The 20,574-nt window shown below is 44.9% G+C and overlaps 1 protein-coding gene across 1 annotated transcript in view; it reads right to left on the bottom strand.

Annotated features, from left to right (window-relative positions):
• The window catches only part of LOC122935524 (oocyte zinc finger protein XlCOF7.1-like), a 34,623-nt gene that overhangs the window by 9,046 nt on the left and 5,003 nt on the right, over positions 1-20,574 (bottom strand). Inside the window, exons 2-6 of the mRNA XM_044291293.1 lie at positions 8,301-8,450; positions 7,992-8,171; positions 7,795-7,909; positions 7,583-7,713; positions 4,893-4,995 (exon numbers count right to left, since the gene is read on the bottom strand). Of these exons, the coding sequence (XP_044147228.1) occupies positions 4,893-4,995; positions 7,583-7,713; positions 7,795-7,909; positions 7,992-8,171; positions 8,301-8,378 (607 nt within the window). The 5' untranslated portion in view covers positions 8,379-8,450. The remainder of the gene's footprint in view (positions 1-4,892; positions 4,996-7,582; positions 7,714-7,794; positions 7,910-7,991; positions 8,172-8,300; positions 8,451-20,574) is intronic.

The following is a 20,574-nucleotide window of genomic DNA, read 5'->3' as shown; positions in this document are numbered from 1 at the left end:
AACGCATGCGGACGTCTGAATGGAGCCTTACAGGGGGGTTATCAATGACAGGGGGTGATCAGGGTAATCAGGGTGATCACCCCCCTGTCACTGATCACCCCCCCTGTAAGGCTCCATTCAGACATCCGCATGATTTTTTACGGATCCATGGATACATGGATCGGATCCACAGAACGCATGCGGACGTCTGAATGGAGCCTTACAGGGGGGTTATCAATGACAGGGGGTGATCAGGGTAATCAGGGTGATCACCCCCCTGTCACTGATCACCCCCCCTGTAAGGCTCCATTCAGACGTCCGCATGATTTTTACGGATCCATGGATACATGGATCGGATCCGTAAAAATCATGCGGACGTCTGAATGGAGCCTGACAGGGGGGTGATCAATGACAGGGGGGTGATCAATGACAGGGGGGTGATCAGGGAGTGTATATGGGTGATCACCCGCCTGTCATTGATCACCCCCCTGTAAGGCTCCATTCAGACGTCCGCATGATTTTTACGGATCCATGGATCGGATCCGTAAAAATCATGCGGACGTCTGAATGGAGCCTGACAGGGCGGTGATCAATGACAGGGGGTGATCAGGGAGTGTATATGGGTGATCACCCGCCTGTCATTGATCACCCCCCTGTAAGGCTCCATTCAGACGTCCGCATGATTTTTACGGATCCATGGATACATGGATCGGATCCGTAAAAATCATGCGGACGTCTGAACGGAGCCTGACAGGGCGGTGATCAATGACAGGGCGGTGATCAATGACAGGGGGGTGATCAGGGAGTTTATATGGGGTGATCAGGGGTTTATAAGGGGTTAATAAGTGACGGGGGGGGGGGGTGTGTAGTGTAGTGTAGTGTTTGGTGGGACTGTACTGACCTACCTGAGTCCTCTGGTGGTCGATCCTAACAAAAGGGACCACCAGAGGACCAGGTAGGAGGTATATTAGACGCTGTTATGAAAACAGCGTCTAATATACCTGTTAGGGGTTAAAAAATTCGGATCTCCAGCCTGCCAGCGAACGATCGCCGCTGGCAGGCTGGAGATCCACTCGCTTACCTTCTGTTCCTGTGAGCGCGCGCGCCTGTGCGCGCGCGTTCACAGGAAATCTCGCGTCTCGCGAGAAGACGCGTATATGCGTCCAGGAGGAATAAAGCAACCACCTCCCGGACGCATATACGCGTACGGCGGTCGGGAGGTGGTTAAAGAGTGGGTTTTGGAAATTTTCTGAAAAATTTAAAGGTTTGCTTCTAAACTTCTAAGCCTTCTAACGTCCCCCCCCCAAAAAAAGAAAATGTCATTTACAAAATGATCCAAACATGAAGTAGACATATAGGGAAATTGAAATTTTGATTGGCAACGAATCACATTTTTTCCTAAAATGGCTGCTTCACGTGTGAGGACATGGAGAAAGGAACTATGGGAAGGCGGGATCACCCATAATGCCATGCATGGGCCCCCTGACATCCACATTTCCCCATAACAGTGTGACATCCACACGTTCCCCATAACAGTGTGACATCCACAGATCCCCCATAACAGTGTATCATCCACAGATCCCCCATAACAGTGTGACATTCACAGATCCCCCATAACAGTGTGACATTCACAGATCCCCCATAACAGTGCGTCATCCACAGATCCTCCATAACAGTGCGATATCCACAGGTCCCCCATAGGCTCCATTCACACGTCCGTGGAATGGGTTCACATCCGTTCCACAATTTTGCGGAACGGGTGCGGACCCATTCATTCTCAATGGGGATGGAAAAGATGTGGACAGCATACACAGTGCTGTCCACATCCGCATTTCCGGTGCGTGGCTCCGTAAAAAAATAGAACATGTCCTATTCTTGTCCGCAAATGCGGACGAGAATAGGCATTTTTATGGGGGTGCCGGCCCAGTGTACTGCGGATCCGCAATACACTACGGACATGTGAATGGAGCCTTACAGTGTGACGTCCACACGTTCCCCATAACAGTGAGCATGCGCAGCATTATCTCCATTCACTGCTATAGAATTTTTTAAAATAGCAGAGCCAGTGATCAGCTATTATCAGAACACTCATAGCATAATGGAGGGTGACGATGAATGCACACTGTGCTGTCCCTTCACTTCAGGGGCCCAGATGGGACAACACCTTTTTTCCAGCTTGTGGTTTTATAAACTGCACCATGGAAAAAGAGAAGTGCCCTGGCCTTTCATAACGCAGGGTCCATGTCCACAATTCCCATTGAAAGGAATGAAAATCCACTACACAACTGCATCAAAAAGTGTTTTATAAAATTAGAAAAAAAAATTTACATCCAAATAATACTCTGTGTGAACATCCCTAAAGAGGCTGCAGGATCAGCAGCTTACAGTGGAAAGGCTGGAGATATAATATGGCATTCTACACTCAGCTGCTGTGGTTGCAACCGCTGTCCGTGCCTACAAAGTTCTGTCAGACTGCTAGTCCAATATTTAAGGATTTGGGGCCCCACTTTTGATTTTGCTCAGGGTCACACTTTGACTAAAACGGGCCTGCATGCAGCCAACCAGCCCTGTGATGTCACAGCCCTATAAATAGCCTCAGCCATCTTGGATTCTGCCATTTTCCAGTGTACTTAGTGCAGGGAGAGACGTCAGCGGGCGCTAGGGACAGTGGTAGAAACAACTTCATTGTGGTAAAAAAAACGATTTAAGTTAAGGGAAGGATTATTCAAGGTGCAGGGAAAGGATAGGGAGGAATCGTTCCACAGCATTTATATTGAACAGGGTTCAGTAGAGGGAGGTCACAGCCTGGGTAATAGGAACAATCCTATTACACCTTGCTGCACTGACTGGGGATCCAAATTGCCATTATACCGCTCTGAGCAAACCGTTCTTGTTATTGGGGTGCAAGTGCTGTTTGATACAGCCATTAACAGGGTTTATCACAATGAAATATTTCTACAGTACGTCTTATTTGCCCTTGTGCGGTGCAGTTATATGTGGTAAAGCCCTTTTTGCTGTGTATTAGTGGCAAAAGAAAAATATATTTGCCGTTCAGCTGTGCAGTAATATGTTGTATTAGCTGTTGTGTGGTGAAGTGAGAAAATTACAGACTTTTCTGGGGTGTTTTCATTAAATTTTTATTTATTTGATCTAACACTGTGGGTCACTCTGTGGTCTCATCATGCTGCTGCCACCTCCACAGTATGTTACCTTGCCACTCTGTGGACTCCTCATGCTGTTCCCACCCTCCCCATTATGTCATAGGGTCACTCTGTGGTCTCCTCCTGCTGCTTCCACCTCCCCACTATGACATAGGGCCACTCTGCGGACTTCTTATGCTGTTTCCACCCTCCCCACTTCATGACTGGGCCACTATTTTGCCTTTCGGCCTGGCTGACATCATTTATTTGACCCTTCTTCTGATCTGTCAGATGGAAGGAAAAATGAGATGAACAACGGATCCTGTCTGTGTATCAGCTGTAAGACCTGTATGGTCCCATCAGGATTGGCTTATGATTTGGTAGCCAAAAGCAGGAGTGGGTACAAAACACAGAAGACATGCAAATATTCCATTCACGTGTCATCTCTGTTTTTGATCCACTCCTGTTTTTTTTTTGGGGCATTTGTTTGTAGGAAAAATCTACTTTTGAAATGTACCTGATGTCATCAAACATAGCTCAGGTAGTCACTGGGGCGTACCGCTGGATGAGGCGAGACACAGCGTCCTCTCCTCCATAAATACAATAAATAAATAGGCCACTTCTGATGACAGGTTCCATTTAATGGATTTTGAATAATAGTCGCTCTATATTTGCATCAAAACATTTATTAACATTTATTAATAAATGAAGAATTTACTACTCTTTAAACTACTAGATACAGTCTATAGGTGGCTCCAATATTGATTACACAATTTCCCCCCCTCCCTGTTTGGGTGTGATACTAGGACACCACCGGGTTTACAATTTATGTCTAGGACCCGATAACAAGGGACCATTTAACAGCTGCCATGAGATATTTTGGGGCCCCATATACCGGGATTGGTCAGAGCCCCTGGGGAGAGTGGGGTGTAGCATTGAAGTCTTTAGCAGGAAGGGGGGAGCAGAATGGCCGGCAAGCTGTCACTGACCACTGGGGATTTGTCCTCCTATGATTACTTCTTTAGGGCAGAACATTGTGAGATCTTTATGGTCAGACAGGCGGCTGCTACTGTTCATTGGTGGCTCTTTATATTTCAGCTCTTTTTATTTCGGCTCTACCATAAGGCTTTTCCTATTTCCAAAAATTCTGAAGTGTCAGTAAAGCCTCTAAGTACTATGGAAAGTCATAGAAGTCAGAAGAATTGGTGATAACCCCAACCTTCTGATCAATACTGTGGGACACCTGGTATCGGTAACAATTGTGTGCTAATAAAGGAAAACCTGTCAGAAAGTACAATATGTGACCCCCAAACTGCCACCACTACCTGACTATACAAGGAGTCATGAAACACAGAGAGAGAAAATGCACCAAACAGATATAGCACTGACTATGCTGGCAAGACATGAATAAAGGTATTAAAAGCTGAGACTTTTGCCAATATATTCCAGTCATGGAGATCTCGGAGCCCATCATGCACCACGTCACTGTTCTCAGCATGGCAAGGGGTCCTAACCGCTGCTCTAACTGTGGTGTGAACACGGTCTGAAGGTGATATAATTCAGCTCGCAGCCAAGCTCCCCACAAGTGCCCAGCATGAATACTGCGGTTGTACACTGTGAATGAAGCCAGGCCGCGAGCCACACCCACACCAGACCATGTGATGGAGGTTACCAGGTGCAAAAGAGTGTTAGAATATACAAGGAGTCATCAGTAGCCAGTGAAGGAGCAGAATCTGTGAGTCTTCTCTGCTTTATGTAGTGGTTACTACTCACCTGGGTGGTTATCGGTGGGAATGTCCTCTATGATCTGCTCATCACCCCTCACATACGTATCTTCAGCCTTAATATTGTTCAGATCTTTACCCTGATTTAAAAGCTGTGAAACAGAAATGGTAAAAGTCAGCAGACTGATGGAGAAGTCGTGTGGAATGTTTGATGTGAACAGAAAAGATCATTAATTACAATGACAAAAAGTGATGAAATGACAGCAGAGTTATCTGCTATGGCAGCGGTCCATGCCTATAGCTCCTCTCCTTCCTGCTGGTGGGCACGTCTGCTGCCTGGTTTACCTGCTCCATAGCTTTAGGGCTCCAGCGGTCCAGTCCCACAGACATCCCTCTCTCCCTTCCCAGTGGTCCCGGCTGCTGGAATAACGCTGTCCTCCCACACAAGCTGAGGCCTGCTTCCTGCCGATAATGACCTTCTCTGCGCATAGGTCATGTGTGCACACACTATCTCTGGCTCTTATATGGCCGGCATGCACGCACTCTGATCTCTACAAGCCATGGAAAGGAGCCTGATCAGTAGGTTCTAGTATGCTAGTTTCATGCAAAGCTTGTTCTGTGTACAGACTTCTGCCTGACTTCTAGATTGGACCCTTTGCTGCCTGACCTGACCCTTGCCTGATCTCTATTCTGTTCCTGAGCTGCTTGCCCTGACAACGGACCATTTATCGGACTGCATGTATTCTGACTTTCCTGACCCCGTGGGTCACCAGTTACTTCAAGTGCAGCAGCCTAGTGGTTCCCCTGCAACAAAGTCCAGATCCCTTTACAGGGGATAAAGTGTAGGGAAGGAGGGCAGTACAGTCAGGTCCATAAATATTGGGAAATTGACACAATTCAAACATTTTTGGCTCTATACACCACCACAATGGATTTGAATTGAAACAAACAAGATGTGCTTTAACTGCAGACTGTCAGCTTTAATTTGAGGGTATTTACATCAAAATCAGGTGAACGGTGTAGGAATTGCAACAGTTTGCATATGTGCCTCCTACTTGTTAAGGGACCAAAAGTAATGGGACCGAATAATAATCATAAATCAAACTTTTAGTTTTTAATACTTGGTTGCAAATCCTTTGCAGTCAATTACAGACTGAAGTCTAGAATGCATAGACATCACCAGACGTTAGGTTTCATCCCTGGTGATGCTCTGCCAGGCCTCTACTGCAACTGTCTTCAGTTCCTGCTTGTTTTTGGGGCATTTTCCCTTCAGCAAGTGAAATGCATGCTCAATCGGATTCAGGTCAGGTGATTGACTTGGCCATTGCATAACATTCCACTTCTTTCCCTTAAAAAAACCTTTGGTTGCTTTTGCAGTATACTTTGGGTCATTGACTATCTGCACTGTGAAGCGCCGTCCAATGAGTTCTGAAGCATTTGGCTGAATATGAGCAGATAATATTGCCCGAAACACTTCAGAATTCATCCTGCTGCTTTTGTCAGCAGTCACATCATCAATAAATACAAGAGAACCAGTTCGATTCTCAGTCATACATGCCCACGCCATGACACTACCACCACCATGCTTCACTGATGAGGTGGTATGCTTAGGATCATGAGCAGTTCCTTTCCTTCTCCATACTCTTCTCTTCCCATCACTCTGATACAAGTTGATCTCGGTCTCATCTGTCCATAGGATGTTGTTCCAGAACTGTGAAAGCTTTTTTAGATGTCGTTTGGCAAACTCTAATCTGGCCTTCCTGTTTTTGGGGCTCACCAATAGTTTACATCTTTTGGTGAACCCTCTGTATTTACTCTGGTGAAGTCTTCTCTTGAGTGTTGACTTTGACACACATACACCTACCTCCTGGACAGTGTTCTTGATCTGGCCAAATGTTGTGAAGGTTGTTTTTTCACCAGGGAAAGAATTCTTCGGTCATCCACCACAGTTTTTTTCCGTGGTCTTCTGGGTCCACCGGTGCGTTCCTTCTTTTTAAGACTGTTTTTCAGCCTAATGATGGCTTCACTGATAGTGACAGCTCTTTGGATCTCATTTTGAGAGTTGACAGCAACATATTCCAAATGCAAATAGCACACTTGAAATGAACTCTGGACCTTTTATCTGCTCATTGTAATTGGGATAATGAGGGAATAACACACACCTGGCCATGGAACAGCTGAGAAACCAATTGTCCCATTACTTTTGGTTCCTTAACAAGTGGGAGGCACATATGCAAACTGTTGTAATTCCTACACCTGATTTGGATGTAAATACCCTCAAATTAAAGCTGACAGTCTGCAGGTAAAGCACATCTTGTTAGTTTCATTTCAAATCTATTGTGGTGGTGTATAGAGCCAAAAATGTTAGAATTGTGTTGGTGTCCCAATATTTATGGACCTAACTGTATATAACACACTTTGGAACAGAACCATGTCAAATGTGTTCAAGAGACACAGTGGATCTACATGTGCCAAGTTTCATTGTCTGACCCAAAAATATCTGCAGGTCTCCTGTATATATGCATCTAGTTGGTTCCTTATTCCAACCAGCAGTCTCTACTGACCAGAAAACTGTGAGAATATCCAGACGACATGCAAGGTCTATAGTTAGCTATAATCCTGCCATCTCTACCTTTCTCATTATACAAGGACATAACATATAATACTGGTTTATAAAACAAAATTGAACACAAGATCTTCACAGCACTTCTACAGATCATAGAGAACTTTTCATGAGACCTTATTTCCATCTATCTGATCATCATATGGAATGCTTTGATGTTCTTCTGAACCATCCTGTAGAAGAAGAGGACTAGGACATCTCTCATCCTGTAGAGGAAGAGGACTGGGAGTTGTTTTCTCTTCTTCAACTGTAGGAAAAACATACAGTGACAATTAATTTCTTACATATAACTAGTGAGAGGATGTGTGTATTTAGTCATGTCTTTTACTTGGTGGCTGGTGATCCTCCATCATAACGTTCTTGTACAGATCTTTGTATTCTTCTAAATACTCAGACTCCTCCATTGAGAAATAGACGGCGACATCCTGACACCTTATAGGAACCTGACAACACAATAATACAGTCATCACCCAGATCCCTTCATAGTGTTAATGTATAATGTCCCGGCATTCCCAGCGATGTCACCTCTCCAGTGAGAAGCTCAATGATCTTGTTGGTGAGCTCTAGGATCCTCTCTCTGTTGACTTTCTCATGTATCGGGATGGGAGGTGTCGGCCTGGATATTGGGCTCAGGATTCCTCCCCGTCCTTCAGGTACCGGGGCCTGACAATGCTCACTAGAGGTCTTCTTCATTACTATGTATTCCTAATAATGGAGAGACGCAGTAATAAATATCACTCCATACATCTCCAGAGTCCCTCACCTCTCCAGTCATGTCCATCTGTTAGTAACATAGAGAAGATGATGGAATGTGACATCATCAGAATCTCTCACCTCTCCAGTAAGCCGGAGGAGGATCTCTAGGGTGAGATTTATTATACTCTCTGCCATCTTGTCCCCATCCCTATCCATCCTTGATGGACCAATCAGGAGAATGATCTTATATAGGAGATATACGCTGAGCGGATCCTATATTGTAGGAACCTGAATGGAAAGAAGATGAACCGATGTAAAATCATAGAAAATCCCATGTAAAATACAATTACTGGAGATAAGAAGAGGAAACACTGGAGGAGATAATAACGTGTATCAAGGCAGTTCCTCCATGTTTCAGGTCAAAGCCTGTCACACCTTCATATTATCACTATAAACAATTACAGGTCACAGCGGTAATCCCTGTATACGGCCGTGGAACACGGCCGTGAGCGGTCCGTGGTGTCCCGACCTGGCATCCTGCTGAGAGCAGGAGCGCACGGCGTCATTGGTTGCTATGACGCCGTGCGCTTCATGTCACCGCTGGACTACAGTAATACACTCGTATAGATCATACGAGTGCATTACTGTAGTGCAGCGGCGGCATGAAGCGCACGGCATCATAGCAACCAATGACGCCGTGCGCTCCTGCTCTCAGCAGGATGCCAGGCCAGGATTCCACGGCCATGTGCATTCGGCCTAAAGCTCTGATCTAGTAGATCACTTCATAGATCTAGAGCTCAGACTGCCCTCGTCCTATCAGTTGGAATCACAAGAATAAAGGGCATCTGTCAGCAGATTGGTACCTGTGACACCGGCTGACCTGGTACATGTGCGCTTGGCAGCTGAAGGCATCTGTGCTTGTCCCATGTTGATATGTGCCCACACTGCTGAGAAAATTATGTTTTATTATATGCAAATGAACCTCCAGGAGTAACGGGGGTGTTGCCCTTTTACCTAGAGGCTCCTCCTTTCTGCACATGCCACGCCCTTTTCACTTTGATTGACAGGACCGGGCAGTAAAAACGTAATCACACCTGACCCTGTCAATTAAAAAGTGAAATGGGCGTGGCAGGTGCAGAAAAAGGGGCGCCTCTAGGTGTAAGGGCAACACCTCTGTTGCTCCCAGAGGCTTATTTGCATATATTAACCCTTTCTACCCCAGGTCAGTTTTCACCTTCCTGCCCAATTTTCACCTTCCGGCAAATTGGACATGTGTCACTTTATGTGGTAATAACTTTAGAATAGTTTTACTTTTCTAACCGATTCTGAGATTGTTTTCTGGTGACACATTGTACTTCATGTTAGCGGCAAAATTGGGTCAATATTTTTTTCTTTAACTTCTTTAACTAATAAAAAAAAAAAAATATATATATATTTTACTGAAAATTTAGAAAAATGCAAAATTTTCTAAATTTGAATTTCTCTACTTAAAAAACAAACAAAACTGATAAAATAGTTATCAGTCAACATTCCCTATTTGTCTACTCTATGTTGGCATCATTTTGTAAATGTCATTTTATTTTTTTAGGACGTTAGAAAGTTTAAAATTTTAGAACTAATTTTTCAAATTTTCAAGAAAATTTCCAAAAATGCTTTTTTAATCCATAAAGTGATTTTGAGGTGCTTACATATTAAAAATCTCCCATAATTTACCCCATTTTAGAAACTAAACCCCTCACATTACTCAAAACTGGCGTTACAAACTTTGCTAACCCTTGAGGTGTTCCACAACAGCTTAAAAGAAAATGAAAGTAATTTCCAAATTTTATTTTTTTTTGCAGATTTTTTGTTAATCGATTTTTTCCTGCAACACAGCTAGGGTTAACAGCAAAATAAACTTCAATATTTATTATATGATTATTCAGTTTACAGAAACAGCCCATATGTGGTCGTAAACTGCTGTATGGGCACATGGCAGGGAACAAAAGGGAAGGAGCAACATATGAATTTTAGAGGGAAGATTTCACTGGGACAATTTTAAGTTGCCATGTAACATTTGAAGTCCCCCTGATGCACCCCTACAGTAATAAAAAAAACATTATTTACCTAAGTGAGTAAATAATAGAGTACACGGTAGTTATGCAAAACAAAATTATATTAATCCAAGGAAAAAAAACTAATTAAGGATGGGAAATGCCCCCAGTGCCATTGGGGAGGCTAATAGAAAATCCAATTACCGATTAGAGCAATTTACCCTTTTCCCCGCCGCCCCCCCCCCCCCCCCTTCCCAATGGCACTGACAGGAGGAATAACAGAGGAGTTTAATTAGGTTGGAATCACTGCATAAAGAATTCTGCGCCCAAATGATAAATCCTGGGTATGAATGACATTATATTTATGAATAGAAATGGGACGGCTCACTCACTAGATACACGGATTGGTGCCAATGTCCAAAATAGAATCACCCCCTCAAAACAGTAAAATTTAAATAGTATTGGACCAGTATAGTATGGTAAAATAGTGCAATTTAATAAAACATAAAATACATAAAAGCATACATCCGCATAATAGTGGAATGGATGAGGTAATAGGTAAATTGACTCATATAAAGTCCATACAATGCAAGTTGTTGAGGGGAATTAATAATGTCCCATATTTGTGCGAATAATTTCTGGAAAATCGATTGCGAACACTATCCAAGTAATGAATAGGAAAAATCAATAGGAAAAAATCAATAGCAAACAGTCTTCAACTGTGATGAGTATGGTACTCACTTTTGCGCAGCTCTGTGGCGTCCCACGTGTAAGAGCGCTTACCTCGGTGTCGGTTTAGTCAAATGCCAAGGTGTAATTGCTTAACTGACGTCATAAAATCGGATCTCCATAAGATCGCTTCAATTATCTCGAGATGAGCCGTTTCTTTTTCTTTCTCTTTCGTATGATACAGACTCTGTCATTCGTGGCTGAAATCGTGGTGAAGCTTCGATCTTGTGATCATGGATTATTATCAGTAGCCAGCCGTTAATAAAATCGACCACCAGTTGATTTGCTTACATTCATTTCAGATGATAATTTCCTAGGTCTCTTTCAGTATTGCATGGCCATGCTTCAAATTTCGGACTCTTTATGAATATCCCATCGATCCCAGATGCGTTTTCGAAATAGATCCCCATTTCTTCCTCAGTGTTTTTTTTTGTTCATATTCAAGAGTCCAATACCTTATATACAGACGTGGACAAAATTGTTGGTACCCTTTGGTCAATGAAAGAAAAAGTCACAATGGTCACAGAAATAACTTTAATCTGACAAAAGTAATAATAAATTAAAATTCTATAAATGTTAACCAATGAAAGTCAGACATTGTTTTTCAACCATGCTTCAACAGAATTATGTAAAAAAATAAACTCATGAAACAGGCATGGACAAAAATGATGGTACCCCTAACTTAATATTTTGTTGCGCAACCTTTTGAGGCAATCACTGCAATCAAACGCTTCCTGTAACTGTCAATGAGACATCTGCACCTCTCAGCAGGTATTTTGGCCCACTCCTCATGAGCAAACTGCTCCAGTTGTGTCCGGTTTGAAGGGTGCCTTTTCCAGACTGCATGTTTCAGCTCCTTCCAAAGATGCTCAATAGGATTGAGGTCAGGGCTCATAGAAGGCCACTTTAGAATAGTCCAATTTTTTCCTCTTAGCCATTCTTGGGTGTTTTTAGCGGTGTGTTTTGGGTCATTGTCCTGTTGCAAGACCCATGACCTGCGACTGAGACCAAGCTTTCTGACACTGGCTAGTACATTTCTCTCTAGAATTCCTTGATAGTCTTGAGATTTCATTGTACCCTGCACAGATTCAAGACACCCTGTGCCAGACGCAGCAAAGCAGCCCCAGAACATAACAGAGCCTCCTCCATGTTTCACAGTAGGGACAGTGTTCTTTTCTTGATATGCTTCATTTTTTCGTCTGTGAACATACAGCTGATGTGCCTTGGCAAAAACTTCGATTTTTGTCTCATCTGTCCACAGGACATTCTCCCAGAAGCTTTGTGGCTTGTCAACATGTAGTTTGGCATATTCCAGTCTTGCTTTTTTATGATTCGTTTTCAACAATGGTGTCCTCCTTGGTCGTCTCCCATGTAGTCCACTTTGGCTCAAACAACGACGGATGGTGCGATCTGACACTGATGTTCCTTGAGCATGAAGTTCACCTTGAATCTCTTTAGAAGTCTTTCTAGGCTCTTTTGTTACCATTCGGATTATCCGTCTCTTAGATTTGTCATCAATTTTCCTCCTGCGGCCACGTCCAGGGAGGTTGGCTACAGTCCCATGGATCTTAAACTTATGAATAATATGTGCAACTGTACTCACAGGAACATCTAGTTGCTTGGAGATGGTCTTATAGCCTTTACCTTTAACATGCTTGTCTATAATTTTCTTTCTGATCTCTTGAGACAGCTCTTTCCTTTGCTTCCTCTGGTCCATGTCGAGTGTGGTACACACCATATCACCAAACAACACAGTGATTACCTGGAGCCATATATATAGGCCCAATGGCTGATTACAAGGTTGTAGACACCTGTGATGCTAATTAGTGGACACACCTTGAATTAACATGTCCCTTTGGTCACATTATGTTCTGTGTTTTCTAGGGGTACCATCATTTTTGTCCATGCCTGTTTCATGAGTTTATTTTTTTACATAATTCTGTTGAAGCATGGTTGAAAAACAATGTCTGACTTTCATTGGTTAACATTTATAGAATTTTAATTTTTTATTACTTTTGTCAGATTAAAGTTATTTCTGTGACCATTGTGACTTTTTCTTTCATTGACCAAAGGGTACCAACAATTTTGTCCACGTCTGTATTTGTCTGTTAGTTGCTGGGGCGAATCCCAGCAAATCAAGCAAAGAACGCAACACATGCTATCGATTTTTTCCTATAGATTTTTCCTATTCATTACTTGGACAGTGTTTGCAATCGATTTTCCAGAAAGTATTCGCACAAATATGGGACATTATTAACTCCCCTCAACAACTTGCATTGTATGGACTTTATGAGTCTATTTACCTATTACCTCATCCATCCCACTATTATGTGTATGTATTTTATGTTTTATTAAATTGCACTATTTTACCATACTATACTGGTTCTTTGCATGAACCCATATGTTTGAGTGCCGGTCCAATACTATTTAAATTTGACATTTAATGTATAATGGTTGAAAAGAAGTCATTGGGTTTGCCCACACAGCCGCTCTACAGATTTGTTCAATCGAGATGGCAGCATTTTCTGCCCAAGAGGGTGACACAAACCGCGTTAAATGGGCCTTGAGACCCTCTGGAGGATCTAGTTTCCTCTGAGCATGACAAAGAGAAATCTTCTGTTTAATCCATCTTGCAATGGTGGCCTTACTGGCTGCTTGACCCTTGTTAGGCCCCTGAAACTGAAGAAGGAGGTGATCCGACTTCCTAATCTTCTCCCAGACTTTTAAGTAAGTAAGCAAACAACGTCTCACATCCAGGCTTTGAAAACGCCTTTCTAAATCTGTCGAAGGTGATAGGCAGAAGGATGGCAAAACTATCTCCTGATTACAGTGAAATCTGGATCCAGAAAAATCACTAAAATAAAGTGGCCTAAATAGGAGGAAATGCTCAAAAACCCCAAACACTGTGGCGTGTTTAAAACCGGGGGAGCAATTCCTCCGCATCTGATGTGTTGCTAACGGCAGCCGACCACATGCACCACAAGAGCATCCTACACAGGATGGAATAATGTGTGGATGAAAATATAAAAATACATAAATCACTGCAAAAGGTGCACCACAATGACAATACTGGCTAATCCCTCAAGCTGATGTTATAAACTGGTAACATTGTTGGTAACATTCTGGTGCACCTGGTAGCCTGTGCCACATGTTATAGATGGGGCTTCAGCCTTATCCTTTCTTCCATTGTATGAGTGATCTCACTATGGAGGTATGTGGGAGCTTGGCTGTGAGTTGGATCTTAGCACCTTTCAGACCGTGTTCACACACCATAGGTAGTTTAGTGGTAGGACCCACGGTGATGGACCATGTGATCTGACGTAATTCATCATTAAAGAAGTAAAGAAGAGACCGCGAACTACGTGATCAAGAGGAGAAGGTGAGTTCATTTTTTTATTTTTTTTAACCCCTCCAGCGCTATTTTACTATGCATTCTGTATTCAGAATGCTATTATTTCCCCTTATAACCATGTTATAAGGGAAAATAATACAGTGAATAGACTGTCACCTAGCAACCATGTGTGAAAATCGAGAAAAAAACGCTCATGTACACAGCCCCATTGAAATGAATGGTGCCGGATTCAGTGCGGGTGCAATGCGTTCACCTCCTGCATTGCACCCGCGCGGAAAGCTCGCCCGTGTGATCTCAGCCTCAGAGGATGGTCTGACAAGCTTGTGTCTAGGAAAGCTGCTAAGGCCGAGACTTGTACTTTAAGGCCCCTTTCACACAAGAGAGTTTTCCATGCGGGTGCAATGCGTGACGTGAAAGCATAGCACCCACACTGAATCCTGACCCATTCATTTCAATGGGTCTGTGTACATGAGCGTTTTTTTCACGCATCAGTTCTGCGTTGCGTGAAAAACACAGCATGTTCTATATTCTGAGTTTTTCACGCAGCCCTGACCCCATAGAAGTGAATGGGGCTTCAGTGAAAAACGCATTGCATCCGCAAGCAGGTGCGGATGCATTGCGTTTTTCACTGATGGTTGTTTGTAAACCTTCAGTTTTTTATCACGCGCATGAAAAACGCATCAAAACGCATTGCACTCGTGCAGAAAAAACTGAATGCAATCGCAGAGAAAACTGAATGAACTTGCTTGCATAATGGTGCGAGTTTTGCTGAACGCACTGACATAGCAAAGGGATTCGTTTGGGAAGGCAGGTATTTTCCTCCCAACATGGGCGGCTGGGCTGATTTTCAGCCAGGTGAGGTCAAATACCAGAGTGCCGGTCCGGGTTTTGGCAGCACCTGGCTGTCCTTTTAAATAGGCAGCTCGGATCAGAATCAAGGTCTCCGTCTTGGGATCTGAGGCATGGTGCCATAGTAGAGGGCTGAGAGCCGCACATGGGGAAACAGGCCCCCTAAAGCCTGTTGTGGACGCTAAAGGAACCTACTAACAAGGTGACCGTTTTTGTGCTTTGGACTTTCCTTTGTGAGAACAAACACTAAGACGGTCAATGTTGCTTTGTTTTTTTCTCCTGTGTGAATAAACACTGAAGTTTTGTTTTACAAACAGTTTCTTTTGCCTCTGTTCTGCGTCCGCTTACCCTGCCTACCAGGGCGAATCCTCACAATTGGTGGCTTGGAGCGGGCACACACAGTGAGGCTGGCGTAAACGCCAAAATATTTTTTTCGGGTACGTCTGGATGTCCTGGATTAAACCAGCTAAATTTAAACCTGTGTCACGTGACAAAATGGAGGCTGTAATAAAAGCTCTCATGGAGGCTAATCAACACCAGCAAGAAACAAACCAGCTGCTGTTACAGAACGTGATGGCTTTACAGACGGCAGGAGCGTCCCCGAGTGTCCATGATGTCCGGAAGGCGGTCCGTGAGGCGATCCCCAAGATGACACCATCAGATGACGCTGAAACGTATCTGGCGATGTATGAGAAGGTGGCCACAAGGGAGAATCTACCCCGAGATCAGTGGGCTGAGGTCGTCGCTCCGTTCCCGACATCTGATTCCCACTGCTATGGTGTCTCTATCTAAGGTTGCCGGAAGGTGGACCCACGAGTCACCACCAGTCTACACTATGAACTTATAATAGGGAGAGACTTTTCAGCACTGTGGCCTACTACGAGAGTGACTGATACCCATGTGACAGGGGTAACCCTAGAAGAGTGGCTCAGCTCAGGAGGGAGACCAGAACCCTTGGAACCCGAGTCTGAAGGGCCAGCGGTAGGAGTGACCGCCACTTCGGTGGAATATGGGGAGACAACCCAGCTAAGTGTGATGGTGGGAGACACGGAGGACTTGCCGCCGGGTCCTGAGCTGGCAGACCTTAATGTCTCCGGGGATAATTTTGGTACTGCTCAACACCGGGACCCAACCCTATCCCGAGCCTGGGAAAATGTATTAATAGTAGATGGTGAACCACAACAACCAGGGGCAGAGTCAGTGTACCCCTGTTTTGTGGTTCATCAGAGTATGTTATACCGGGTAAACCAGCTGCGAGGTGAATCCATTGATCAGTTGGTGGTGCCCAAGGCTTATCGCAAACTCGTATTAGAGTTAGCCCACCAGCATGTTCTCGGGGGTCATCTGGGAATGCAGAAGACGCAGGACCGGATACTACAACGGTTTTACTGGCCCAGTGTGTTTAGGGAGGTGGAAGAATTCTTTAAGTCTTGCCTGACCTGCCAGGCAACTAGCCCCCAGCACCTTTTCCGCAGTCCCTTGGTACCTCTCCTGATCATCGAGGTGCCGTTTGAGCGAATCGCTATGGACCTCGTAGGCCCGCTACAGAAGTCCGCTAGAGGACACCAACACATCTTGGTCGTCCTGGACTACGCCACTCTTTACCTGGAGGCGGTGCCACTGCGACATACATCGGCGAAGCTTATAGCTAAAGAGCTAATGGAGTTGTTCTCCCGAGTGGGGCAACCTAAAGAGGTTCTGACTGACCAGGGGACTCCTTTTATGTCCAAGGTCCGTGTACAATCTGCAAATGGACGGTCTGTTGGAAAGGTTTACCAAAACTCTTAAAACCATGTTAAAGTGGGTGGTGTCTAAAGATGGGAAGGAATGGGATCTTCTGCCCTCTCTCATGTTCACTGGGGGCGAGAGGTACCCCAGGCCTCTACTGGGTTCTTGCTCTTCGAATTGCTTTATGGCAGACATCCTCGTGGTCTGTTGAACGTGGCCAAAGAGGCGTGGGATCAGCAACCCACTCCGCATAAAAGTGTCTTGGAGTATGTAACCAAGATGCAACAGCGGATAGAGACCGTTTTGCCTCTTGCCAGGGAGCATATGGAGGCCGCTCAGCGATCCCAGAGTCTGATCTATAATCGACAGGCTCGGGTCCGGAACTTTAACCCCGGTGATCGGGTTTTGGTTCTGGTAGCAACCGTGGACAGTAAGTTCCTGGCTAAGTGGCAGGGGCCCTACGAGGTACTCGAGAAAGTTGGAGAGGTAAATTACAAGGTACACCAGCCAGGGCGGCGGAAGCCGGAGCAGGTTTACCATGTTAATTTACTTAAACATGGTAAAGATAGGGAGACCTGTACTGAAGACAGCCCGCGGCCAGGTTTTCTAGGGGAAGAGGTTCCAGCTCTTATGTCTGAGGCAAGGGAAGCGGTTGCCACAGTAAAAATTGCTGACAGCCTCTCCTCTAAACAAGCTCAGGAGACCAGGGAGTTCATTAGTCAGAACACGGATGTGTTCTCGGACCTCCCTGGATGCAATTCCGCAATCCAGCATGACATTATCACTGAGCCTCAGGCAAAAGTCAGGTTAAAGCCATACCGGGTACCCGCGGCTCGACGACAAGCCATCTCGAATGAAGTGCAGCTCATGCTGCTGCTAGATGTCATCGAGGAGTCTAAAAGTGAGTGGGCCAGTCCTATAGTGTTAATACCCAAGCCGAACGGGACGTTAGGGTTTTGTAACTATTTTCGTAAGCTGAACGAAATATCTAAATTCGATGCATATCCGATACGTCGGGTGGATGAGCTTATTGAAAGGTTAGGCCAAGCCCAGTATTTTTCTGTTTTGGACCTCACCAAAGGGTACTGGCAGATACCCTTGACGGAGGCTGCCAAAGAGAAAACTGCCTTCATTACACTAGAGGAGCTGTACCAATATAAGGTGTTTCTCTTTGGTCTGCATGGCACCCCTGCCATTTTTCAACATCTAATGGACATTGTGCTTTGTCCACATCGGCGATACGCCTTGGCTTACCAGGATGATATTGCCATACACAGTACTGACTGGGAAAGTCACATGCCCAAAGTACAGGCCGTAGTGGACTCCCTTCGAAAGGCTAGTCTAACTGCTAACCCCCAAAAATGTGCGATAGAGTTAGAGGAGACCAAATACCTAGGGTATGTCATTAGGTGCGGAGTCATCAAACCACAAGTAAACAACATAAGCAATTGGCCCCGACCTGTCACCTCTAGGCAAGTAAAGTCATTCTTGGGAATGGTGGGCTATTATATGAGGTTTGTTCCCCATTTTGCCACTTTAGCAGCTCCATTGACAGGGCTCTTGAAGGGACAGAACTGCGTGATGGTCCGCTAGAATGACCAGGCGAAAGAGGCTTTCTCCTCTTTGAAGTCAGCCCTGTGTAGGTCCCCGGTTTCGGTGACGCCTGACTTCAAAAGGGAGTTTATAGTACAAACCGATGCCTCCGAAGTGGGCCTCGGTGCTGTACTGTCTCAGGAAGTCAACGGGGAGGAGCATCCCATTGTCATCCTCAGCCGTAAGCTAACTCCAGCCGAGACCCGGTACAGTATAGTGGAGAGAGAGTGCCTGGCCATGAAGTGGACACTCTAGTCTCTCCGCTATTATCTGTTGGGGAGAAAGTTCCATCTGGTAACCGACCACTCCCCTCTGAAGTGGATGAGCTAGGCCAAAGAGAGGAATGCTCGGGTCACCAGATGGTTCTTGTCCTTGCAAAACTTTAAAGTTCCCGGTAGAATACAGGGCAGGCCGGTTACAGGGAAACCCGGATGCCCTGTCCTGGGTACACTGTCTGGCGTGTGTTCAACCCCTCAGGTTTGAACATAAGGGGGGGGTATGTGACATAGCAAGGGGATTCGTTTGGGAAGGCAGGTACTTTCCTCCCAACATGGGCGGCTGGGCAGATTTCCAGCCAGGTGAGGTTAAATATCGGACCAGAGTTTAAGTCCAGGATTTGGCAGCACCTGGCTGTCCTTTAAATAGGCAGCTCGGCTCAGAATCAAGGTCTCTGTCTTGGGCTGAGAGCCGCATGCGGGGAAACAGGCCCCCTAAAGCCTGTTGTGGACGCTGAAGGAACCTGCTAACAAGGTGACTGTTTTTGTGCTTTGGACTTTCCTTTGTGTGAACAGGCCCCTTTCACATGAGCGAGTTTTCCGCGCGGGTGCAATGCGTGACGTGAACGCATAGCACCCGGACTGAATCCTGACCCATTCATTTTAATGATCGCAGCTACCGCTCATAGAGGTCGGGAGCCGGCTATGTGATTCTGCAGCTCCCGCCTCCTGTATATGAATAAATTAGAGATTTCTCTTCATTGGTGGTGCAGTGCGCCCCCCCCAAGCCCAGTATTAGACATTGGTGGTGCAGTCCCCCCCCCCCCCCCAACTCCAGTATTAGACATTGGTGGCGCAGTACACCCCCCACCCCCGTATTAAAAACATTGGTGGTGCAGTGCGCGCCCCCCCCACCCACCGGATCCCCTCTCCCCTGCTCCTCCGATCGGAGCCCCAGCAGTGTAATCCTGGGGCTCTGATCGGTTACCATGGCAGCCAGGACGCTACTGAAGCCCTGACTGCCATAGTTAGCTCCCTTGCTGCTCTGTGCACAAAGCACAGAGCAGCAGGGACAGTGTGAGCTCCTATTCACCCTGATAGAGATCTATCAGGGTGAATAGGACAACGGTTCTAGTCCCTAAGGGGGCTAAAAAAAAAAGTAAAAAAAATTAAAATAAAACACCAAAATATTAAGTATAAATGAAAAAGAAAGATTTACAAAAAAAATAAAAAATACACATTAACAATAAACATTCATTTTCAGCAGATCTGTGTAGGAATTTTTTATTTTATTTTTTCAAAAATGAAAATTCCCAGAATATCGGTATAAATTATCGGCTATCGGCCTGAAAGTTCACAAATTATCGGTATCGGCCCTAAAAAAAAAAAATCAATATCGGTCGATCCCTAATATAGAGCAACCAAAAATCATATGTACCCTAAACTAGTACCAACAAAACTGCCACCCTATCCCGTAGTTTCTAAAATGGGGTAACTTTTTGGGAGTTTTTACTCTAGGGGTGCATCAGGGGGGCTTCAAATGGGACATGGTGTCAAAAACACAGTCCAGCAAAATCTGCTTTCCAAAAACCGTACAGCATTCCTTTCCTTCTGCGCCCTGCCGTGTGCCCGTACAGCGGTTTACGACCACATATAGGGTGTTTCTGTAAACTACAGAATCAGGGCCATAACTATTGAGTTTTGTTTGGCTGTTAACCCTTGCTTTGTAATTGTAAAAAAATTATTAAAATGTAAAATCTGCCCAAAAAGTGAAATTTTGAAATTGTATCTCTACTTTCCATTAATTCTTGTGGAACACCTAAAGGGTTAACAAAGTTTGTAAAATCAGTTTTGAATACCTTGAGGGGTATAGTTTCTAAAATGGGGTCATTTTTGGGTGGTTTCTATTATGT

This window comes from Bufo gargarizans, chromosome 4 (assembly GCF_014858855.1).
Source record: "Bufo gargarizans isolate SCDJY-AF-19 chromosome 4, ASM1485885v1, whole genome shotgun sequence".
Classification (NCBI taxonomy): Eukaryota; Metazoa; Chordata; class Amphibia; order Anura; family Bufonidae; genus Bufo; species Bufo gargarizans.
The sequence above is the reverse complement of the archived record's forward strand: the minus strand, read 5'-3'. Positions and strand labels throughout refer to the sequence as shown.